General features: G+C 43.5%; 2 protein-coding genes across 3 annotated transcripts; both read left to right on the forward strand.

Annotated features, from left to right (window-relative positions):
* Window positions 1-1075: 1075 nt before the first annotated feature.
* Window positions 1076-5575, forward strand: pgap3 (post-GPI attachment to proteins phospholipase 3). The gene is made up of 8 exons (XM_028432197.1): window positions 1076-1472; window positions 1987-2084; window positions 2171-2323; window positions 2403-2465; window positions 2552-2613; window positions 2788-2924; window positions 3144-3348; window positions 3533-5575. The coding sequence occupies exons 1-8, from the start codon at window positions 1181-1183 to the stop codon at window positions 3594-3596; spliced, it is 1074 nt and encodes a 357-aa protein (XP_028287998.1). The 5' UTR covers window positions 1076-1180; the 3' UTR covers window positions 3597-5575.
* A 1361-nt stretch (window positions 5576-6936) lies between these two features.
* Window positions 6937-21165, forward strand: erbb2 (erb-b2 receptor tyrosine kinase 2). 2 transcript variants are annotated; one of them, XM_028430553.1, is made up of 27 exons: window positions 6937-7242; window positions 12300-12451; window positions 12588-12768; window positions 12910-13053; window positions 13187-13252; window positions 13326-13441; window positions 13553-13694; window positions 13781-13909; window positions 14156-14297; window positions 15085-15158; window positions 15249-15339; window positions 15814-16016; window positions 16117-16246; window positions 16564-16654; window positions 16769-16923; window positions 17002-17049; window positions 17124-17262; window positions 17345-17467; window positions 17551-17649; window positions 17729-17914; window positions 18087-18242; window positions 18324-18399; window positions 18472-18618; window positions 18742-18839; window positions 18939-19127; window positions 19381-19771; window positions 19856-20202. In XM_028430553.1, exons 1-27 carry the CDS (start codon window positions 7170-7172, stop codon window positions 20200-20202), a joined length of 3888 nt encoding a protein of 1295 aa, XP_028286354.1. In that variant the 5' UTR covers window positions 6937-7169. The 2 variants fall into 2 exon arrangements, with proteins under 2 accessions (XP_028286354.1, XP_028286355.1); XM_028430554.1 differs by having other exon boundaries at window positions 6938-7242; window positions 19384-19771; window positions 19856-21165.
* Window positions 21166-22022: the final 857 nt, after the last annotated feature.

The following is a 22022-nucleotide window of genomic DNA, read 5'->3' on the forward strand; positions in this document are numbered from 1 at the left end:
CTTTTTTTTCGGAAACAGTCGCTCCCTCTCTTACGCAAGGAGAAGTTGCAGTGAAAAGAGGAAAGAATGATTTTTTGTTTTAAAATTCTAATCTTGTAAATAGAGAAAGAGATGGTGAAAGATGGTGAGTGAGGGGCAGGAAAGAGACAAACAAAAGGAAAACTTTGTTTTTGGTTCCTCTTCCTCCTCCTACTCACTGCCGTTTCTCTCCTGTTGTTGTGACTGTGTCTGTGTCTCCACTGTAACGAATAAAGAAGTACAAATAAAAGCCACTATCTTTTGTACGACACTGTGTCTGCTGGTTTGAGTGGGGACCTGGGTGAAAGCACTGATGGTGGACAGCCTTGTAGAACACTGACTGCACTGTGATATGCATGTGGTGAAGCAAAAGCTGATAAAAAAAACCCTCAAAACGTTACCTTGATCTATTATTAACTCTGCATTCTAAATATACAGGACAGAAAAAATAGTACATTACAATAATAACATATACCTAATAAGGAAAAGCACTGCAGTCTTCAGATCAACTTTAGTCCTTGAGTTTCTTCATGACCTTTACTGAACTATAAATAAATGTGACACATAAATCAATCAAATCAAAGGTTGATGCCTGGATGATTTGTGCATTCAAGCTTCACATAACCTCCTTATGTTTGTCTGAGAAATGGAGTCAGCAACATGCAAGCTTTATTTAGTTAGTCTTCCATATCCTTTCACTTTTCACAAGCTTATTAATAATAATAATAATAAATAATAATAAATAATGTATTAATAATAATAAAAGTAGAGCGTTCATAGATCAATACGTCACGTGGCCAATGACGTTGCAAGCCAAAACAGGATGTAATACAATTGCGAGCAAATCTTCTGCCTTCAAAATAAAAGCACCTTTTATTGTCAATAGAGAGGCTGAATTTGGCAAACAAACAGACTTACCAAACAATGAAGCAATTTTGACGGCGCACATACTGTACTGAGTTATGGCCCTGACCCTACGTGTTGTTACGCGACACAAAAGCTTCCGCAAACATTTTATTTTGAAAATGGCGTCCGGAAACGCAGTGCGTGTGTGAAACTTGACCCTGGTCAGAGGGCAGAGGAGCAGTGGACAGCCACTACTGTAACTGTAAAACCTTTCAGGCCTGGTTTGTCAACACAAACCCGGGATGGCCCTGTGGTAATGTGGACCGCAGGCTTTAAGCCACTGTCGCCCAGCCGTGCCTTTGTGAGTCTTGACAGGCCGAGACCCTCCGCCATGGCCTCAGCGTTCTTGCCCCGCTGCACATCTGTCAGACTCCCTGCTCTGGCCACTGTCGTCCTGGTCCTGCTGTCGGCGACCACCGTGCAATCCTCTCAGGGTGATAAGGAGCCGGTTTACCGAGACTGTGTGAAGCAATGTGTCCAGACAAACTGCACCGGAGCTCGGCTACGGGGCTTCCAGTCTGCCCAGCCGCAGTACATGGCGCTGACAGGTGAGTTGTTGTCATCAGGTAAGTTAAGCTAACTTAGCTAGTTAGCAGCTGATAGCAGCATATTCGTAGTACTGTGCTATATTACATCCCATTAACAGCTGGCATGTTTCTGCTAACAGTTGCCATAATATTTACTCACACTTCCTGTTACTTCCTGGTATGTCATGGCTGCAGCCTGACTTTTAATCCTCTTTATTTTTCAATGAAATACGTGCAGCACACGCCGTTTAGTGACCTTTCACATACTCTACGATTAAAAGCAGGTTTTTCTGGTGGAGCAAGGTGTCACGGTAGTACCATTGTAACCCCACCCCTCCTTCATGATTATCATTTGTGTCTCATCCTGAGATTTAACCCACACAACAGGCTGGTAACTAACTCACCTCAGGGAAAACATGAAGGCAACAGATTTCAGTGTCTAAATTTGTGAATTTACAAAAAAAGGCAAAGTTTGACCCTCTGACCTGCCTTTGTGCCTGCCCTCAGCTCATCTCTCTTTGTCTCTGTGTCCCAGGTTGGACATGCCGGGATGACTGTCGCTACCAGTGCATGTGGACGACTGTGGGCCTTTATCAGGCAGAGGGGTACAGGGTCCCACAGTTCCACGGCAAGGTTTGTTCTTTAAAAAAACAAATCCTTCCTGAATTTATCAGAAGATTGGGTCTGGAATAATTTGGGGTGTATTTTATTTCCTTCAGTGGCCGTTTGCACGCTTCCTGTGTTTTGAAGAGCCAGCGTCCGCGCTGGCCTCTCTGCTTAATGGCCTGGCTTGCCTTCTCATGCTGCTGCGCTATCGAAGCACAGTGCCACGCCAGAGCCCCATGTACCACACCATTAACGCCTTCTCTCTGGTGAGCTAATAATAACACGATCTCCAGTCTGGAGTCTTGTTTTTACACTGTGACACTGAGTTTGTATGTGTTTGTTTAGGTATCTCTCAATGCCTGGTTCTGGTCCACGGTGTTTCACACCAAGGACACCTATCTCACTGAGGTAAATGTGCCTGAATACTTATAATCAAACTGTTTTTATCTACAAGTCGATTTGTTGATTGGTGTATTTATATCTTTCTCTTTCAGAAAATGGATTATTTCTGTGCTACAGCTGTCATTCTTTACTCAATCTACCTGTGTTGTGTCAGGTAAACTCTAAAGCATAGAATCCATGCTCCCTTCTATTGTGTTTGTTTGTCACATGACAGAAATTCCTGCATAAAGCTTTAAGAACCAACAGTAATGTCAAGTCTGTAAACTTTGCCTGGACTATCAAACAATGGAGACTTATATTCACACAGTGCTCCTCCTGTCTTTGACAGAACTTTGGGTCTGAGGCGACCTGCGGTTTCCAGCATGGTGGGCGTCCTGCTGATCTTGGCCTTTACCTCGCACGTGTCCTACTTGACTTTTATCAGTTTCGACTATGGCTACAACATGGCTGCGAATGCTACTATAGGTAAACAAAATGCTCAAACATTCAATGTCTAAAAATTATGTCTAAAAAAATCTCGACACTGTCCTGGGTTTCATGTTTCTCAGTGATGATTTTGTGGCTCAAGATGGTCAGTTTCTAACAGTTACAACACTGTATGTATTAATATGAGATTTAATACTCACTAATGTTTTCTTAGTACCTCTTTAACATTCTCCTTCTTTCTTTTTGCATTTTATAAAGGCATGGCGAACCTCTTGTGGTGGCTGTGTTGGTGCTGGCAGAACAGGCGGACCCTGCCCTACTGGTGGAAATGCGGCCTGGTGGTGGTGCTGCTCCATGGTCTTGCCCTTCTGGAGCTTCTGGACTTCCCCCCGCTGCTCTGGGTCTTAGATGCTCATGCTGTTTGGCACCTCAGCACGATCCCAGTGCACTTCCTTTTCTACAGGTTTGTGCTACATTTTGTAGACCTTTTAGAAAAGGAGGCATTTCTGGGATCGTAAATGCCCAGGCAACAAACAAATACCATATAAAAGCATTTAATTTGACTTTTAATAGGACTTTAGAAAGTAACTAAAAGGGACAGAGACAAATACCTATGTTGAATGACCCTTGTTTCCTTCTTCCTCCAGTTTCCTGATAGATGACAGCCTCTACTTACTAAACACAGAGAAGATGGGTGTAAAAGTCGAGTAGGAGGAGCTCATTGCGTCTTCACCATGCCCACCACATCCTCGTATCTCTCCAATCAGGGCAGCTGGACACCTGAATACTGAAGTAGCTTAGCCTCCCAAATGACTTGCATGACAGCACTATGTGACATTCATCAAAGTTTACATTTTTTAAAAATTTTCTTTTATTTATTTGGGGGGTGATTTCTCAGAAACGTTGTCAGGGTTGATGCTTGACTTGTACTGTGCTACCGTTTGCCACTGAGTTAAGTAGTGCATTGTTTCTTTCTATTTCCACCAAACTGATCCCCTGAACCCATAACACATCACACTCACCAGCTCTGCTCTCATGGCAGTTTGTCGTGGCTGACAATAGGTGGCACCAAATCACTAGCTGGACCCGCTCCGTGTGGGGCAACATGTGTCAGGGTCCATCTGTGCCAAAAGGGGACTGGCAGAAACTGAGAGGTAGCCCTTGTGAAGTGGGGCTGGGCTGCCAGCTGATTGTTCTAGAGAGAGGGGGAAGGGGTTCGTGTTGGAGGCCATTCTAGCTGACTATGTTTTTTCTTTTCTTCTCTCATCATCACACCTTTATTTTTGTGCCTCTCTTGTTCCCACTGCTGCTTTTGTTTTTTTTTGTCATTCAGATTTTTATTTTCATTCAAATCACCTGCCTTATCTGTGTTAATTTTGTCACTGTCGACCAAATGTGTGCGTTATATTTTTTTGAGTTTTACTTGATTGTGGTGGGATATGCCTGATGAGCAACAATGGAAATATAATTTCTATTCACCTGGATTGCCTTTTAGTGTGAGGATACTGGGATAGGAGGAATAAGCAATGCAACAGGAAGCTGCAGTCAGTATGTTTTTTAAAAAAAAAAAAATAAATCCTGCAGTTAGGTGGTGTGTGTTTGTGAGTGACTGTTTGGGTGTTTTATTTCCATTATTATTGAATTGGCTTTATTTTCTGCTGCAGTATTCCCCCCAAAATGGCACACACACACACTCAATCTAGAATATTCCACTTCTCTCCATGCTTGCCTTACACACTGCTTTTATTTTATTTTATTTGTTTTGTTTGGACACCAAAAATTCCTAAATAATTCCATGTGCATCTTTACACCTCTAAACTTCCTTTCCATATGTGCACTTTACAAGTGTGTGTGTACATTTATGTGTTTTTTGTTGTTGTTCTTGATTTTTGAAACTCAGCCCATACCTTTGTACTCCTGTGTGAGAATGTGAACAATGACTCGCGTATGCGTTGCCTTGACTGGACATTGTGTTTTTGCCATTACGAATGGAATCACTGTGTGAGAAAGAGCTAGATTGTTCTTGATCCTTTTGTAAAGATGTGTGAGCGAATCAGTGTGTGTATATTTACAGACATATATATCGGAGGATTGCTGCGTGAAGTTGTGGGTAAATTTAGCTTTGGTGACAGCCTGTGATGGGGGTGGGGGAAGACAGGATGAAAGACATGGAGAGGTTACTATAGGTCAGGGGGGGCAAAAAGATTCTTGAATGATGGGCAGATATATTGAAAAAAAAACAATATATGTAACTCTACAATTTGTCATGAGCCTCAATTGTTTCTTATTTGTAGTATTGTTTAATTACCACTGATATTCTTTTGATGACATTATGACGACTGGAAGAGTGCTATTGAAGAGTTTAAACTTCGTTTTAGAATTATAGCCGACTTAAAACCAAAAAGTCTTTGTCCACACTTTACAAGTAATTTCAGTGGTATTTGCAATATTGATTAACTGAAAAATTAACATAAAACAAACTCCTCATTTTGCTCTGTAAGTCATTCCATTGTTCATTTCCTACCTCCTTGCCAGTAACCACGTCCTTCTGCTGCCCCCTGCCTGCTGCCCTGTGCACCACCACCTCTCCTGACTGCACTTTCCTCCACCTCACATCTAATAATGACCAAAAAACAACAAAAAAAAAAGACTTCACAAATGGAATAAATAAAAGTGTTCTTTATTGATAAGGGGTTGGAATCAGCGGTGTATTTTGTCCTATAAATCAATATTTAATCCTGTAAATGTGGTTATATGTGACAAAGAATTGGTCCAACATGTCTCATGCATCCCTCAGGAGGTTTGCTTCTTTGAACATCATTAATTTAACTGCAGCTTTCAAGAGCTGCCACCTTACTTCATATGTCATCCAAGTTTTTAGCCTGCATTATAGTGATTTAGCAAAACTCAAACAATCACATAACAAATATGTTATATTATTATTAGCAGTGCTGTAATTAGTAACACTAGTTTTACCAAGTTACAGAGTTGATTCACATTTTATACAGGCAGATAATAATATACATATTATATGTATAATATGCATCATGCAAGACTGAGAAAGTACAATTATATAATAATTTTTAAGCAGAAGTTTAAACATTTTTTGAGTCTGCAAAGACTAACCTTTCAACATTTGAATAATTTTCTGACATTTTTTTAGTTGTCATGTCTCTGCAGCAGGAGGTGACCCTTTGTGATATAATGAGGACAAAGTCAGCCTGTGTAGTACAGTCCTGAAAAGGGTTCCTGTATGACTTCCTGTCTCCTTCTTGGTAAGCATGCAAGCTGTGTATTGGTACAGTCTAAAGCAGACTTGAAGGAACTAGATTTTGTGTAGATAATCTTGGGCTCTCTCACTTGCTGGCCACCCCACCATGCAGGGTTTGACTGATATTAATGTTCCATATGCACCCTCCTCCAATATGCTCTGTGATGTCTCCTGACTTTTTTAAGAAGTCATTCATCCATCCAGGATGCTGAAGTGGCTGACTGACTTTTTTTTGTGGGAACCAAACATTTCAGTTGACCAGGCCCCACTTAACCCCGTGAAAAGTCTGGGACTTGTGTTCAGTCAGTGAGTAGCTTTTTGTTGTTTTGTTGATAGCTCCATGCAGGAGGCTGGACTCTGACCCTGGCTGCTGTGGGTGGGGAGAGTGGAACCGAGTAGGATGAATAGAGTTTATTCTTCCTCCTTCCACTCCTGATTTGTGAAGAGCATGAGAAAAAGTGAATGAAAGATGCTACAGGCTGGTATAATGAAAATAATACAGCTCTTTATGAAGTCAATGAAACAGAAAAAACTTATACTCATAAATTTGAAAGTAAATTATGCAGCTTACTGTAGATTTGTGGTCATTTTTGCAGTGCAGAGTATGTATTTTGTTGTTCAAAGTGTCTTTAACCACACAAGCATCACCCTCACAGCGACCTCTAGGTGTGAAACAGTATTTAAAATCCCCGGGCTGAGTTGTAATAGATGACATCCATGTGAAACGCATGTGTCGGGATGAAGTGTTGTAAGTCAGAGTGCTGGAGTGAGGGCGGGCTGACTCAACCTGCCACTCCCCGCTCAGGCCTTCACGGGAGCGCGCTTCTGCTCCTGCGCGCTGTCACGCTTTTACTACCAACAGGCACGGAATTCACGGGAGGAAGCCACTGAGATTGGGAAACGAACAACTTGTGCCAGTAAAAAGGAAGAAGCAACATTTATTAATTCCTCGGGAACAGTGAAAAACATCCAACTTTGGAAGTATGGACTAGAGGGGCGCTGCGTCTCAGCAGATGGAGGCGGCGAGAAGTTTGCTGTTTGTCGGGGCCGTGCTGCTCGGAGTGACGGGCGCGTTGGGCAGAGAAGGTGGGTAACTTTTAAAGCTTTAATAACCCCGAGTGTACGTGTTAACAAACCGAGGAGTGTGTCGGTAGAAGTGTTGGGTGTGTTTGAGTGACTGTTCCGAGGTTGTTTCTGGTCCTGGAGCACATTCCTGAGTGTGTCCGCAGTCAGCTCGGTCCCTGCGGAGACTCCTGGGATTTATGAAGCGCTGAAAAGAAGGAAGAAAAAAAAATCACACCTGTCACAAAGCAAGCCTCACAACACATTCACTGTTTGGACTCAGACTCCACAACATAAACACACTGTAGTAACACTTTGTTACCTGGCAAAGAAATCCGAGAACCTGCTTTGCAACTTTATGGGACAAAGATACACAAGTGACATGCAGGCTCTGCTTTGCTGTAAACAACAACAACAACAACAAGAAACCAACAACAACAGGCAGTGCATTGTCTGCCAGGGATCATGACGATGTCAATTATTCACTTCTGGCTCCAAAGAGGGCATTGTCTGTCAGAGGGCCACTTGTCACACTTGGAGCTTGAGAGCATGCCAGGAAAACAAGAGCTAAATGTTTGAATAATGCTCATGTTTTATTTTGAAAGGGGCAAAAATGATCTCATTTGAACACAGCTGTATTTGACATTTTTATTAAATAATAATAACATAAAAACTTTGGATTCTTGGACTGGAAAGAAAAGGTATTTTATATATATATATATATATATATATATATATATATATATATATATATATATTATAACATTGATTCTGAAATCGGAACATAGCATTTTAACCCGGAATTTCAGCATCAATCTGATACCAAAACACAGATCAATACATTTGGATAAAGTGCTCTGCAGGCTGTGATAAGATGTCAAATTAATATTATTTTGTGATGCCTACATACAGTTGTGCAAGTGAATAGCTACTGTAAGACAATAAACAAACCGCCCATTAACCACATGGTCCCAGCATTACCACCTCTAAGCACAGTGGCTTGTTAGATACCGTTTTCTCATGACATGTTAAACCAAGTTTTAGTCGTCTAAACAAAAATGACAAACAAAAACCTCGGCTAAAATGTTAACAAGGCTTTGGATTTTAGGTGGAATGCAGAGGCATCAATCATTCTGGTCAGCTGATTGTAAAGGCCTCTGAGTGGGCTCAAGCTAATGGCAAAAAATACTGACATCAATAAGTGACAGTTTCTGATGGAACAGACTTTGTTGACGTTCTGTTTTTATTGATGTGCACTTTAAAACAATCAAAAGCCTGCAGAGGAAGAGCTTCAGTCAAATGTCTGCTCTGAATCATTCATTCATATCTTTCTCCCTTTCTAAAATCATGAGGACAGCACTGTCTGTGTTTTATTAGGTAACCCCTCCACTACTACTATTACACACACACACTGACAAAGCCAATAGTAACAGGTGAAGTGTTTGCTTAATGTGACTTCATTGTTGGAGGGAACTGGTTGGTGCACTTTACTCCACAGTGTCGCTCTCTGAAGCATCAGCTGCGGTGTGAGTGCTCAGACTGGTTAGCAGAGTTTAGAAATGCACTGTGTACAACTGGATAAATCTCGACACACACTCAGGCCTCCCCTGTGTGTGTGTGTGTGTGTGTGTGTGATAGCTATTAGCGTCCACACAGCTCATGTCCTTGTCACACTACAGTGCACCCTTTGAGTGAAACTCATTGCAGTGATTAACTTCTACTTTGTCGGCCTTGGTGGTGGAAGCAGGTTAGCTCAGCCGGCCGTGACTCACCAGTCTAGACTGTGTGTTAGTGATCTAACGCACTGAGAAGGAGACCACCAGTGGGCCTCACAGGAGGCTTTCAGCACCTTTCTCGTTGCTTATCTTAGATTTGAGGTACACACCTTCAGCCTGCTTTTACAGTAAAGCGAAACCAGCCTCTGATCTTTACATTAGCGTGTCACAAACTCTGTGCTTTGGTGCATTATACTTATATTTTATACATTCTGGGAGTGAGACATAATCTTTTTTGAGGACGTCATGATGGACTAAGAGTTTAAAGTACTGTTGATGTATTTCAGTCCACTTTAGCTTGTATCAATGTTACAAATGCAGCAACTGTGCCTGAAAACTGAAACAGCCACAGAAGAGAAACGGTGCCTGCATGAGCAAGAACATTCAAATGTTCATTGTTCAATATGTGCATGAGACCTAAACTCTGGCAGCAGTGGCTAATATCTCAGGTTGATGCTGCAATAAGAAAATTAATCAATTTATGCTCTCAAAGACTTAGTATTTCTAGTTATTGATATAACTATAATGTAACTATTAAGACAATCAGAATGACCTTTATTTAAACGATTTCTGAATCCACGCTCGGCCATCCTGATTTCAAACAGGATTGTGGGAGATTTTCTGTTGTGCTCCTGTGTGTTTGTGATTGTAGTCTGTGCATGATGGAGCGAATGAGTGAAGAGTTCGTGTCTGTGGCTCCAGTACAGTAGAGATCCTGTTCTGCTTGTCTGTTGAGCAATACCAGTTTTTTGTTTCTCGGCTGAAGAGGAAGAAAGAATGTGTTCAGGGAGGTTGGGAGAAATGTGAAGTTTATGCAAGACGTGTAGTGAGGTTTAGGCACAGCAGTAGAATCGGGGCTGATGTGTTAAATATGATGAACTGACAGAGAAAGTCCTGTTGGGTCAGCTTGTTGTGTTTGTGTTGAGCTTTGAGGGATGTCCAGCAGCAGAGAGGATCCTGCTGATTGCTCTGGTGTGGCCGGCTCTGCCACCGTGATTCAGTCCTGCAGCAGCATCGTGTTTGTGACGCTTACCGTGCGCACGCTGGTAAACACATGCACGCACATGCACACTCCCTGTGCTAACTGGACCGCTGCCATACACAGGTGTGGCTTCAAGCTGGCTTTCAGTTTTTAGTCTAAAGCTGCTTGTTTACCTTTGTAGCGTAACAGAGCAAACCTCTCTTTTGAACTTCTTATAATTTTGGGAATCAAGTAATTGACAAAATTTAAGGAAGTGGAGTGAAGCTATGCTGTATTTACCATTAGTAACACACTCAACCAAGGTGACGTTTTCAAAATTACCCCCAAGAATGGCTACATTAACCAGCTTATACACTGATATAACATACTGGATAACACAAAAATACAGTATTTTGAGTTTGTAACTGGTTACGAACAATCTCCCAAGGTTTTTTGGGGTGTCATAAGTGGGTGCTTGACAATCTTGCAACACAAATGGATGCACAAAAGTGAAAAGGAGCTTGTGTTTACTTCTCTTTCTGTTTCTTCGCAACATTGTAATAGCTGTTTTGCTTCCATATAAGTATTAAAAAATTACTCAGTCAAAATCCACATGTGAAGGACATTATCCTGTGCAAAGTGTGTGTGTGTGCTTGGATGTCTGACACCATGATCATCTTGTGAACTGGAAGGTCACAGGTCACAGACTAGTCTCTGACCTACAGCTGAGCTTCTGTTGTCCACCATGGCCCGTCTCACTGGTGAAACGCAGGTGATCACACCATGACTGCAGGATGAAAACATACATTTTATTTAAATCTAATTGAGGCTCCAGCTTAAAGATCAAGGTCGGAGGTGTATGCTGTGCATGAGTGAAGTATGTTGGTGCAGGTGTTGTAAGCTGCAAAACGGAGCGGAAGACTAGAGGAGCCGCAATCAAACCAGGGCAGTGGTGTGCCTAACCACAAGAGCAGAGATGAGGGGTTTAGAAACCCGGGGTGATCCAAATCACACTAATCAGCTACCCGCAGAACAGGCAGACACAGTCAGTCGCATTTGTTCCCAGAGGCTGGAAACAGTTGCACATTGACTTGCAGGTTCTGAGAAGATTTGAAGAAGATATTTGGCGAAATATGAGAGAGAAGAACTTTCTAGATAACTTTGGCCTCAGCTCAAAAGACATGCTGAGTGAATTTTGAAGAAGAGTAAGGCAGGGACAGTGACAAGGCGGAGCAGAGTAATAGATAGTGATAGAAGAGGGTATTTTCGGCTGCGGGGAATGAAGGGTGGGCAGCTCCTCCAAGGCCACTCACACACACGCTCACTCACACACACACACACTGTGGCGTTGCTGAGAGACTTTTGGAGAGCAAACAATGACAGAATAAAAGGAGAGGAAGCTGAGAACTAGTTTAACACACTCTTTTAGAAATGGAAAATCTGCTGTTGTGCTCTCAGTTACGGCACATTTACTTAATCCCTGGAGCCGGAGCTGTGTGTGTGTCTGTCTTTGTTTAGCTATTCTGTCTTATTAGTAGTGATTAAAATGCTGGAGGTCAAGAGCACGGCTCCCGTCTTTGCTTGATATGTAAAACTGTTTCCATGATGACATTATTGAAGTGATTAATCATTTGATTTGCTATTTGACACAAGCTCTGAGGACTGGGTGTGTATTTTTGGTAGCCTCGCTGTTAATCGCAAAACCATTCGGTGCAGGGGCTAGCTGTCAAATTTGAATGTGAACTTTATTTATGCTTTATCACTCATATCAATCAGCTGAGCTGCAACATGCGTCACCTTTGTGCTCATCAGGATGTTTAACACGTAGCGGGTGAAACACCAGATCTCCTGTCTTTGTTGAACTTGAGCATGCTAATGAAAATCGCACTCCTCTAGCCTGCCAGGACTTCCTGTTCCTCCGATGATGTATCCGAGTCCGTCCTGCCACCATTTCCAAAAGGGGAGACGGAGATAGCGCAGGGGTGGGGGGTGAGGGGCTTCAATCAAGAAAAGTGGGTTGACTATTGAAGGGCTGTTGGAAGAAAGCCAGAGGAAGTCATTTATAACCTCCACAGAGGAGGCGGACTGTCCACTGTGTGACTGCCTGCTAAGGCATGGGAGCTATGCGTCTGCAAAAGCCTCCATGGATTGTAATGCAGTGTGTGACCCTGAATGTAATGCAGTGTGTGACCCACTGCGGGGAATCTGTGCTCCCTGCTGCCAGTGGAAAATATATCCTGTAGACACAGACAGGGGCAGTGAACAAGGCTTTGTGTTTCAGAGGAACCATTCAAGGCTGATGCACACTGTAATTAATGGACTTGTGTGATGGATCTGTGTTGCAGTCTGCCTGGGTACGGACATGAAGCTGGCCCTGCCCTCCAGCCTGGAAAACCACTATGAGACCCTTAGGCTGCTTTACACCGGATGCCAGGTTGTCCACGGCAACCTGGAGATTACACATCTCCATGGAAACCCTGACCTCTCCTTCCTACAGGTATATTTTTGGGGTTGTCTGTCTTTAGTACAGATACTGCGAACATCAACTTAGAGTTTGATCTCAAAGGACATTAAAAAAGAATTAATTGTAAATTAAAGATAAAATAAGTTTTACGTTTTTGTCTCTTCACCAGGGCATCGTGGAGGTGCAAGGCTATGTGCTTGTTGCCCACGTTTCAGTGAGCCTGGTACCTTTGGATAACCTTCGGATCATAAGAGGCAGCCAGCTGTACAACTCCAGCTACGCTCTGGCTGTGCTGGACAACACTCTGGCCAACCAGGGGCTCAGGACACTCCGGCTTCGCAGCCTGACAGGTCAGATAATAGTGTGTATATATATATATATATATATATATACATACATACACTATTATCTGACCTATATATATATGTGTAGTGGTATGATCTGACAGCCCTGGCTTTATAAGATTTGTTATGTGTTGTTTCTTTTTGCAGAGATCCTGCTAGGTGCAGTGTATTTTTGGGGGAACCCTAAGCTGTGCTTCCCAGATCCCCAGACCATCAGATGGAGGGACACTTTGGACGATCAGAACATCCAGAACACCAAGCTCCACAGACTGCAGGCTCGGGCCCCTAATTGTGAGCAGCTGTTTGATTAAAATATGAAAACAGATGATGGCTGAAACAGGGAGTTTCTGCTTCCTACTTGTTCAGTTATGGATGTAGTGCTCAGATTTCCATGGTTGTCATTGCTCGCTTTCTTCTGCTGCAGGTCCAACTTGTGCTTCTGCTTGTAATAAAAGCTGCTGGGGAGAAACTGCACAGGACTGCCAAACCTGTAAGTAAGAATCATGTGATACTGTTTGGTCAATGCACAGGTAGCTGAAAAAGTCTTTTTCCCCCTCCAAAAGTGACCCGACTTAACTGTGCATCCGGCTGTCAGCGATGTAAAGGTCCTCTGCCCAATGACTGCTGTCACATGCAGTGTGCTGCTGGATGCACAGGACCCAAGGACTCAGACTGTCTGGTAAGATACACACACATTATCTTTTATCAACAATATAAATCTCATTGCAGTTACACGCAGGTCTTTTGTCATTACCAGAGTAACATGTTTCCTCCTTCCTCTTATCTCCAGGCGTGTCGTCACTTCAATGACAGCGGTGTGTGTAAGGAGAACTGTCCTCCACCCACCATCTATGACCCAGTCACCTTTCAGACTAAACCCAACCCAAACAAAAAGTTCAACTTCGGAGCCACCTGTGTGAAGACGTGCCCTTGTAAGGATCCTGCAGTGTTCAGTAGAAATACCAAGATATCACTGTCACTCAGTTGCCCTTTGAACGCTCTGTCCTTCTCTCTGTAGATAACTACTTGGCTATGGAAATGGCCTGTACTTCTGTTTGTCCCCGAGCCAACCAGGAAGTGATCACCACCCAACCTGATGGCGTCGAGACACAGAAATGTGAAAAGTGTGAAGGAGACTGTCCCAAAGGTGGGGGGGCTTGTGTTGAAGTTATGCCTTCTCGAAGTAACCCTGCAACAGACACGGTGTTACAGGACAAATGGTGATGGCTGCACACACTGATGGCCTGATGTTCCGTGTGCTGACAGCAGCGCAAAGTGAACCAACCTGTTTCTGTGGCAGCTTGTTGTTGTTACTCAAGTTAAGGATAAACTTTGGTAAACTAAGATGACTTCACTTTAATAATGCCTGTTCCTTTTTGGGGTTGTGTTACAGTGTGTTACGGTTTCGGCATGGACAATCTAGGTATCATGGACAACCACGGTGTCACCATGGTAACATCCTCTAATGTGGAGCAGTTCAACAAGTGTACAAAGATTTTTGGCAGCTTGGCCTTCTTTCCTGAGAGCTTTGCGAGGTAGGAGACACATACATATCTTTTATAACAACAGTTAATATGACTAAAAAACAGTTTTCATTCAGTTAACACAGACTTTATTCAGCAACAGAGCCTCGGCGCTCCCATTTGGCACTTCAAATATTTGAGTTTGCAGCAACATTTGTGCACAGTTGTTTGTGCAAGTTGAGCAAAAAGCTGCCACCCAAGCCGAACCCTGTCGAAGAAATCTGAAGAGCTTCTAACCCAGATCCAAGTTATGTGTAACCTAATTTAAATGCATGCACAGTGAAGAGTTAAAGATATACAGTAACGCTCTACAGTCTTCATCAAACTAGTCTGCACATGTGCTCCACTGACATTTAATACATCTACAAATGTGACATCTTCCAAAGCTGAGATGCCAAATCCTGATAAACCGTCTTCTACAGCTTGTGCTGGCTGTTTACACTGAAAGTGGAGGATTTCCTTCATGCATCTCTGGAAACTTTATCACTGAATAGAGATTGTTTCTAGTTTCTAATTTTTGTCACTGAGCCTGTTGGGGCAGGCCAAGAGAATGCAGTGTCTTAATATAAGTAGCCCCAGTGGAACATATCTGTGCAGCCCCAACACAAGCTCATACTGGAAGATATATTAGCTGTGTCTTATTCTCAGGAGCTGCATGGTTTGGGTGGACTACAAAGATGGAGGAGGTCCTTACAGCATTATATCAGGATATAGAAAAACACCAAGAAACAACCATTAGCTATTGATCAACCTGTTTTTTTTTAAATCTGTGCTTTAATCCTATGTTGTGATGCTGCAGGGATCCTGTCACCAACTCATCAGGCCTGACTTTGGAGCAGCTGAGCGCTTTCAAGAAACTGGAGGAGATTACAGGTAATAATTTTAAAAACCTTTTTCACATTAATGCTACAAATAATTCTCCTCTGCTCGAGTATTAAGTACTAAGTTTAAGCGGGTTTGCAGGATATTTGTACATCGATGCCTGGCCAGAGGAGTGGACTGACCTCAGTGTGTTTGAGAACCTGAAGGTGATCCGTGGCAGGATGCCCTACAAGTAAGGGATTGTTTGTTTTTAAATGACATCCACAGCCACTGTGCTGTTGGGATTTTATTTTCAACTATAAGTAAAATATAAATACTCAATCAAATCTAAAAAACAGGAAACAGGATTAAAAAATGAAAAAGTATACAATATTTGTAGCCTGGAAAATAGGCAGATACAGTTATATTAACAAGACAAACGTCTTCTGTAAATTGTATCGCTTTCTGCTGTCTGTGTGGTGCGTCACCACATGCCGCTGTGTTGTTGTCCGTTCACCCACTCAGTGTCCTTTGTCATTTGTGTTCGGTTGAGGCAGCCTGTTCACTTCGCAGTAATAAATGCTAATTATTAGCCAGCACATGCCAGCCTGGGTCTACGGGGCGTTAGCACAGAGTGCTTAAACTAGGTCACAGTGACACATGTGATCTCCCTGCTTTTACAATACGGTCTGTTTGTGTATTTCTTTTTTTCCCCCTTTCTTTTTAGGGGTGTGTTTTCTCTGGCCATCCAGAATCTACACATCCAGTCGCTTGGGTTGCGTTCACTACGCAGCGTCAGTGGCGGTTTAGTCTTGTTGTACAACAACTCCCAGTTGTGCTACACCACTTCACTGCCCTGGTCAAATCTTGTCCATCCCACCCAGGGACCCCACCGCATCGTCAGCCACAACCAGGACCCCAAAGTGTGCGGTAGGTGAACGTGCGCATCCAGTGTGCACAACATGCTAGTACCACACTTAGTACTGTGTGCATCATGTTCTGCTGTGTGTGTGTGTGTGTGTGTTTTCAGAGGCAGAGGGACATGTGTGTCACTTGCTGTGTAAAGGAGGCTGCTGGGGTCCCGGGCCCAGTCAGTGTGTGTCCTGTAAATCCTTCAAGCGTGGCACTGAGTGTGTAGAGGAGTGTGACATCTATCAGGGGTAAGTAAGTGTGTGTGTGTGTTTTTGTAGGTGTAGCCACTTTAAATCAATAAAACACCAACTGATAAAGTTCTCCAGTAAATAAAGCATAATTAATCACATGTTCTGCTGAAGTAAATCATATCATCACACATATGCTGACAAACAATATCTTACATTGTTGTCCAGGCAAGAGCAAATTATCCTGTGCAGCTCGTCAGGGTTATTTGCAGCTGGGGCCCCCTTTCTAAAACTGTCTCAGAGTCAGGTGCTCTATATAAATGCATCCAACAAATGCCACACTGGGATGTTACATGTGTGACATGCTTGTGTCGCAGGTCTGTGCGTGAATACACCGATGGATCTTTGTGCATTGCCTGTCATGCAGAGTGTCGTCCTCTAAACGCCTCGGCCTCCTGCCAAGGCCCGGTAAGATGTGCAGGGATTATTTGGCCGACAACACATTTCAGTTAAAAATAACAAGCCAGAGACAGACAAATAGACTAACCTCACCTCATTATATCTGTGTGGATGTGTGTGCAGGGTGCAGAAGATTGCACAGAATGTTGGAACTTTCAGGATGGCGAGTTCTGCGTGGATCACTGTCCCAGTGGCGTGAAGGAGGATCAGCAAACTGTGTGGAAGTACAGCAATGCTACAGGCCACTGTCTGTCCTGCAACACCAACTGCACACTTTCGTAAGTGAGCCCACACAGTCCTTAAAGTCACAAGTAAGCGATCAGGATGATCTCGAACTCAGTGTTTCTGTGTTTTAGCTGCACGGTGATGGATGAGAGAGGCTGCCCCATTGATACCAGGACTGGGTGAGCTACCTTTAAGTGTCTCGATGTGTTTTTAGTTACAACAGGAGCTGTAGTGAGCGGCTTCTTTTTTTTAGACCGGGTACGACCATCGCGGCTGCAGTGGGTGGAGTGGTTCTCTTCTTCATCCTGCTGGCTCTGCTGGTGTTTTACCTGAGGAGACAGAATAAGCTGAGGAGGAAGGAGACAATGAGGAGGATCCTGCAGGAGCACGAGGTCAGCACTCGGAATGATTTCTTGCTATGTCGCAGCTGTAGCTTTGCTTAGCAGTTTGTGATGATTTCCTGTATGTTAACAGCTGGTGGAGCCTTTGACTCCGAGTGGTGCGTCACCAAATCAAGCTCAGATGCGAATTCTGAAAGAGACAGAGTTGAAAAAGCTGCGGGTGCTGGGAGCAGGTGCCTTTGGAACTGTTTACAAGGTAAAGGAAACAACTGCAGTGATACACATCTTTTACTGAACAGTATTTTAGACGTTTTGTGATGGTTTTGGTCACTATTTCAGGGAGTGTGGGCACCTGAAGGGGAAAATGTGAAAATACCAGTGGCCATTAAGGTGTTACGAGAAAACACCTCACCAAAGGCCAATAAAGAAATCCTTGATGTGAGTACGACAGACACACACTCACAGCACAGGCAGGTTTCAATCTGTCAACAAGCTTTTTCTCTTCGTCTTCTCCCAGGAGGCCTACGTGATGGCCGGCGTCGCCAGCCCTTATGTGTGTCGTCTCTTGGGGATTTGTCTGATGTCCACAGTGCAGCTGGTCACTCAGCTGATGCCATACGGCTGTCTTTTGGACTATGTCAGGGAGAACAAGGACCGCATTGGTTCACAGTATCTCCTCAACTGGTGTGTACAGATTGCAAAGGTAAACACAGTTTTGTTTTGATGGACGTACCTTGCTGGAGTATGGGAGTATGGAGGTTTATTTCATGCTGTTGATTCCCCTCTCATCTTATTTCCCCTTTTACATTTGACATGGTAGCAGTGTATTTGTGGTCACATGGATTTGTGTGTGATGGTTGTGTGTGTTGGTGTAGGGGATGAGTTATCTGGAGGAGGTGCGCTTGGTCCACCGAGATTTGGCCGCCCGCAATGTTCTGGTGAAGAACCCGAACCATGTGAAGATCACCGACTTCGGTCTGGCTCGCCTCCTCGACATAGATGAGACTGAGTATCACGCTGATGGAGGGAAGGTATGATGGAGCAGCGGCTGATGTAGCAGCTTTCGTCATGATTTGTTCCTGTCATTAAAACTGATAAATGTGTTTTTATAGGTGCCGATTAAATGGATGGCTCTGGAGTCTATTCTGCACAGGAGGTTCACTCATCAGAGTGATGTCTGGAGCTACGGTCAGTGTTTGCACTTAGCATTAGGCCAGTCATCTTAACATGTGTTTACATGTGTTGTAATTTCCTTCTCAGGGGTGACGGTTTGGGAGCTGATGACGTTTGGGTCTAAGCCCTACGATACAATCCCAGCGAGGGATATCCCAGACATTTTAGAGAAAGGAGAGCGGCTTCCCCAGCCCTGCATCTGCACCATCGAGGTCTACATGAGCATGCTCAAATGTCAGTATTTCTTACTGCAGGCCTAAGCAATTCATTGATTTATAAGGTGTGATTGATATGTTTGTGATACGAGTGGCAAGCTGGGAAGTTTCAAATAATCCTGATTTAATGTTTGGATGGTAGGCTGGATGATTGATCCAGACAGCAGGCCAAGGTTCAAAGATCTGGTCAGTGACTTCAGCACCATGGCCCGAGATCCGCCTCGCTATGTTGTCATTCAGGTACTTTCTTCTGGTTTTGACTCATTTCAGGACAAACACAAACTTTAATATAAAATTACTGTGATTTCACATCTGTGTTTTTCTTTTATTGTCTCACAGAACGACGAGCAGATGAGCATGTGCAGCCCAGTGGACAGCCGGTTTTACCGGATGCTTCTGGAGGAAGGGGACAATGTTGGGGATATGATGGATGCTGAGGAGTATCTGGTGCCACAACCAAACGTCTTCCACCAGGCGAAGGGAGATGAGGCCCAGGCCAACGGGCCGTCCAGACACCAGTCATATAGGGTCAGTCAGTCTGTACCTTCTTCTTAAGTTTAAATTCCCTCTCATACCATGTGGGGGGACTCTTAGATTGTTCGGCTCTTTCATTAGAAATTTTAACTGCATAACTTTATCAGAACACTATGGTGTACCATGATCTGATTTCTGATGGCAGATTCACACCTTGTTTACCTGAATTTCCACTGGGTGAGGTACTAGTTTGAACTGCCTGTACTTCCCCCCTCATATTTATGACTTTTATCACCTCTTTCTTCAGCAGAGCAGAGATCAGGGCTTAGATGTAGAGCCCTCTGTCGCCGGTGCCCCTCGAGGCATGTACTCCTCTCTGACTACTCTGGGCCGCAGCCAGTACCCAACCTTACCATTAGGAGCCAGCACCTCTAACGGCCTATGGTCTCAGTACCCGACGCTGGCTCGCAGCCCCTCAGCTGGAGGCCAGTCTGACTCTGTCTTCTTGGACGGGCCACCAGATGGACACTCATTGCCCCCAGCCAGCCCTGGACGCTACAGCAAAGACCCAACCTACCCCAATGGGAGTCAGGGAGAGCTAGAGACTGACGGGCTGAATGGCTTCCATCTTCCTTATCACCTTCATCACTCACTGCCCAGGCGGAGTCATGGCTACAATCATAATCATGCCTTGCCAGGTGAGCTCATTATTTCATCCTTTGTCTTAGTTACTTATTCTTTTAGCAATTTCTAAGTCTCTGTTTTGTTCTGACCCTTCTCAGAATACGTCAACCAGGAGATCCAGGATCTCAGGCCGGGGATCCCTGAGCGGCCCAGCACACTGCCCCGTAAAGGTAGAGTAGGCCTCCCTAATGGCCTAAGCTCTGGTCACAGCGTGGAAAACCCAGGATACTTGCTCCCTGTGAACTCCATGAACTCCACCTCTCCAGCTTTTGACAACCCATACTACCTGGATCTTGTGGCCAAAGCCGGGGCCGTGGGAGAGGACGGACACGCGGCACTGGAGAGTGATGGTGGCATTGCCAGGCATGTGAACGGGTTTGTGACCCCTACTGCAGAAAATCCAGAGTATCTCGGACTAGCAGACACCTGGAGTGGACATACTTGAGTAGAGAGAACACAGACGGTTGTGTTTTACTGAGGGAACGAGACAAAGGGAAGATGAATGTTTGAGTGAGATGAAAAGTGAGATTGTTGTACGTGGAACCGAATTTTCTCTCGACAGAGGCAGCCGAGTCCGAACCGTTTTAAGGTTGTCCAGCAAAAGTTAGAACACATGGACTCAACACAGTGTAGCATTAATGTGTCTGTAGCATCATTTTGGATTCCTTTATTCTTCAACAATCTGTGACTGTTCAGCACCAAAAACCCTTCAAAGTCCGGAAACGGTGTCATTATCTCAGACCATTTGACTGCATTAATGGATGCTGATTATCAGCCAATCAATTTTTCTTCATTTCTGTTTTTTATTCTTGTGAAGCGTTTTTTGTTTTTTAGATTCCTGATGTCTCGCGCAGCTCCAGCTCGACAGAAAACAAATATATAGAACACACTGACCAAGTGAGCCATGAGTCGCATTGAAGGCGTTGCTTAGTATTCTGGTCACTTTCTCTCAGACCTGATGGGGGTCTTCAATGCTCTCAAAGACATTTTGTTTTGGACAGAGGAGGCCCTGCAGCCCATCTGGCCAGTAGACATGCTCCCTGAAAGAAAGGCATCCTGTATGGAGAAGACAGAGGCATTGTGCCACGCTGATGTATGTGGTCATTTGCGTCTGTGGCTGCAGCTACTTTGTGGTACGAGGAATCACTTATGAGGTACTCGCAGACTGCAAAATGATATATTTTTTGTTGTTTAAAACAAATAAGTAGTCAACCTGTCAGGGATGGACAGTTTTTCACAGAAGTCGGGAGCCATGCAAAATGCACTACATGTTAGGACACTGTGTAGACTCTCCAAGCTTGTGTTATCACAGTGAGCCTACTGGGTTTGGTGGCTTTTTGCTGTGCATGAATGCACTTCAAGCTATTAGTACATATATTCCACAATAAGTGAAGAATTTGCATATATATATATATATATATATATATATATATATATATATATATATATATATATATATATATATATATATATATATATATATATATATATACAGAAAGTGGGAAATCCGCTCGACACTGCAGCTGAATGTGATTCCGAGGAGGCAAAAACATTGCTCCATTTGGATAATCAATGCATGGCTCGCATTCCTCTCAGCAAGAACACACATTGGCATCCCAGTTAATAATCAACAGCATTTTTTGAAAGCTGTTTTTTTTCTTCCTGTTAACGGGTTTTGGGCCGGGGGAGGTCAAAGCAGAGTCAATGGAGCCATTGTGTGACCTCACATCCCCATAAGACAATGTCATAAGAAGTCGTCTGAGGATTGTAATCTAGCACAGGTCTCTGGTCTCTACTCAACAAACTGCAACAAATCATCCTGTTGCGTACGACTACTACGACGTCTTGAACGTTTTTTTTTTTCATCTCTGAAATATGTCAATGTTCCACGTAATGAGTGGAGTGTGTCTTCAGTGGGAGCGCTGAGATGTTGAAATGTGAACAACTCTCCGCATTCATGTCAGTTTTACTCTGTTAGACAAAGCAAATATTTCTTTTGTCTTGATACGGGTTTTGAAGAGCTTTGTTCCAGAATAACATCCCTAAAGAAAATACCTAATATTACATTTTACAAATATTATTATATGACCTTTATATATACTAACATAGTTTGGTGATTGAGTGATGTTTTGTCATGTTTGTATTATTATACATATACAGTGTTGTATTTTGGAATGAAACCCTTCATTTTAAAATCTGCCAATCGAAGTGATTTGACCAAAAGACATTTTTTTCCCCATTAAATACCTATAGATCAGCCGTTTA

Source organism: Parambassis ranga, chromosome 19, assembly GCF_900634625.1.
Source record: "Parambassis ranga chromosome 19, fParRan2.1, whole genome shotgun sequence".
NCBI lineage: Eukaryota > Metazoa > Chordata > Actinopteri > Ambassidae > Parambassis > Parambassis ranga.

Excerpts from the sequence above, each read along its gene's own strand:
- pgap3 (XM_028432197.1), top strand. The coding sequence starts at position 1,181 with ATGTGGACCGCAGGCTTTAAGCCACTGTCGCCCAGCCGTGCCTTTGTG. Across the intron at positions 1,473-1,986 it reads GCAGTACATGGCGCTGACAG|GTTGGACATGCCGGGATGAC; the intron begins GTGAGTTGTTGT and ends TCTGTGTCCCAG. Across the intron at positions 2,324-2,402 it reads CCATTAACGCCTTCTCTCTG|GTATCTCTCAATGCCTGGTT; the intron begins GTGAGCTAATAA and ends GTGTTTGTTTAG.
- erbb2 (XM_028430553.1), top strand. The coding sequence starts at position 7,170 with ATGGAGGCGGCGAGAAGTTTGCTGTTTGTCGGGGCCGTGCTGCTCGGA. Across the intron at positions 15,340-15,813 it reads CGTGGCAGGATGCCCTACAA|GGGTGTGTTTTCTCTGGCCA; the intron begins GTAAGGGATTGT and ends CTTTCTTTTTAG. Across the intron at positions 16,017-16,116 it reads CCAGGACCCCAAAGTGTGCG|AGGCAGAGGGACATGTGTGT; the intron begins GTAGGTGAACGT and ends GTGTGTTTTCAG.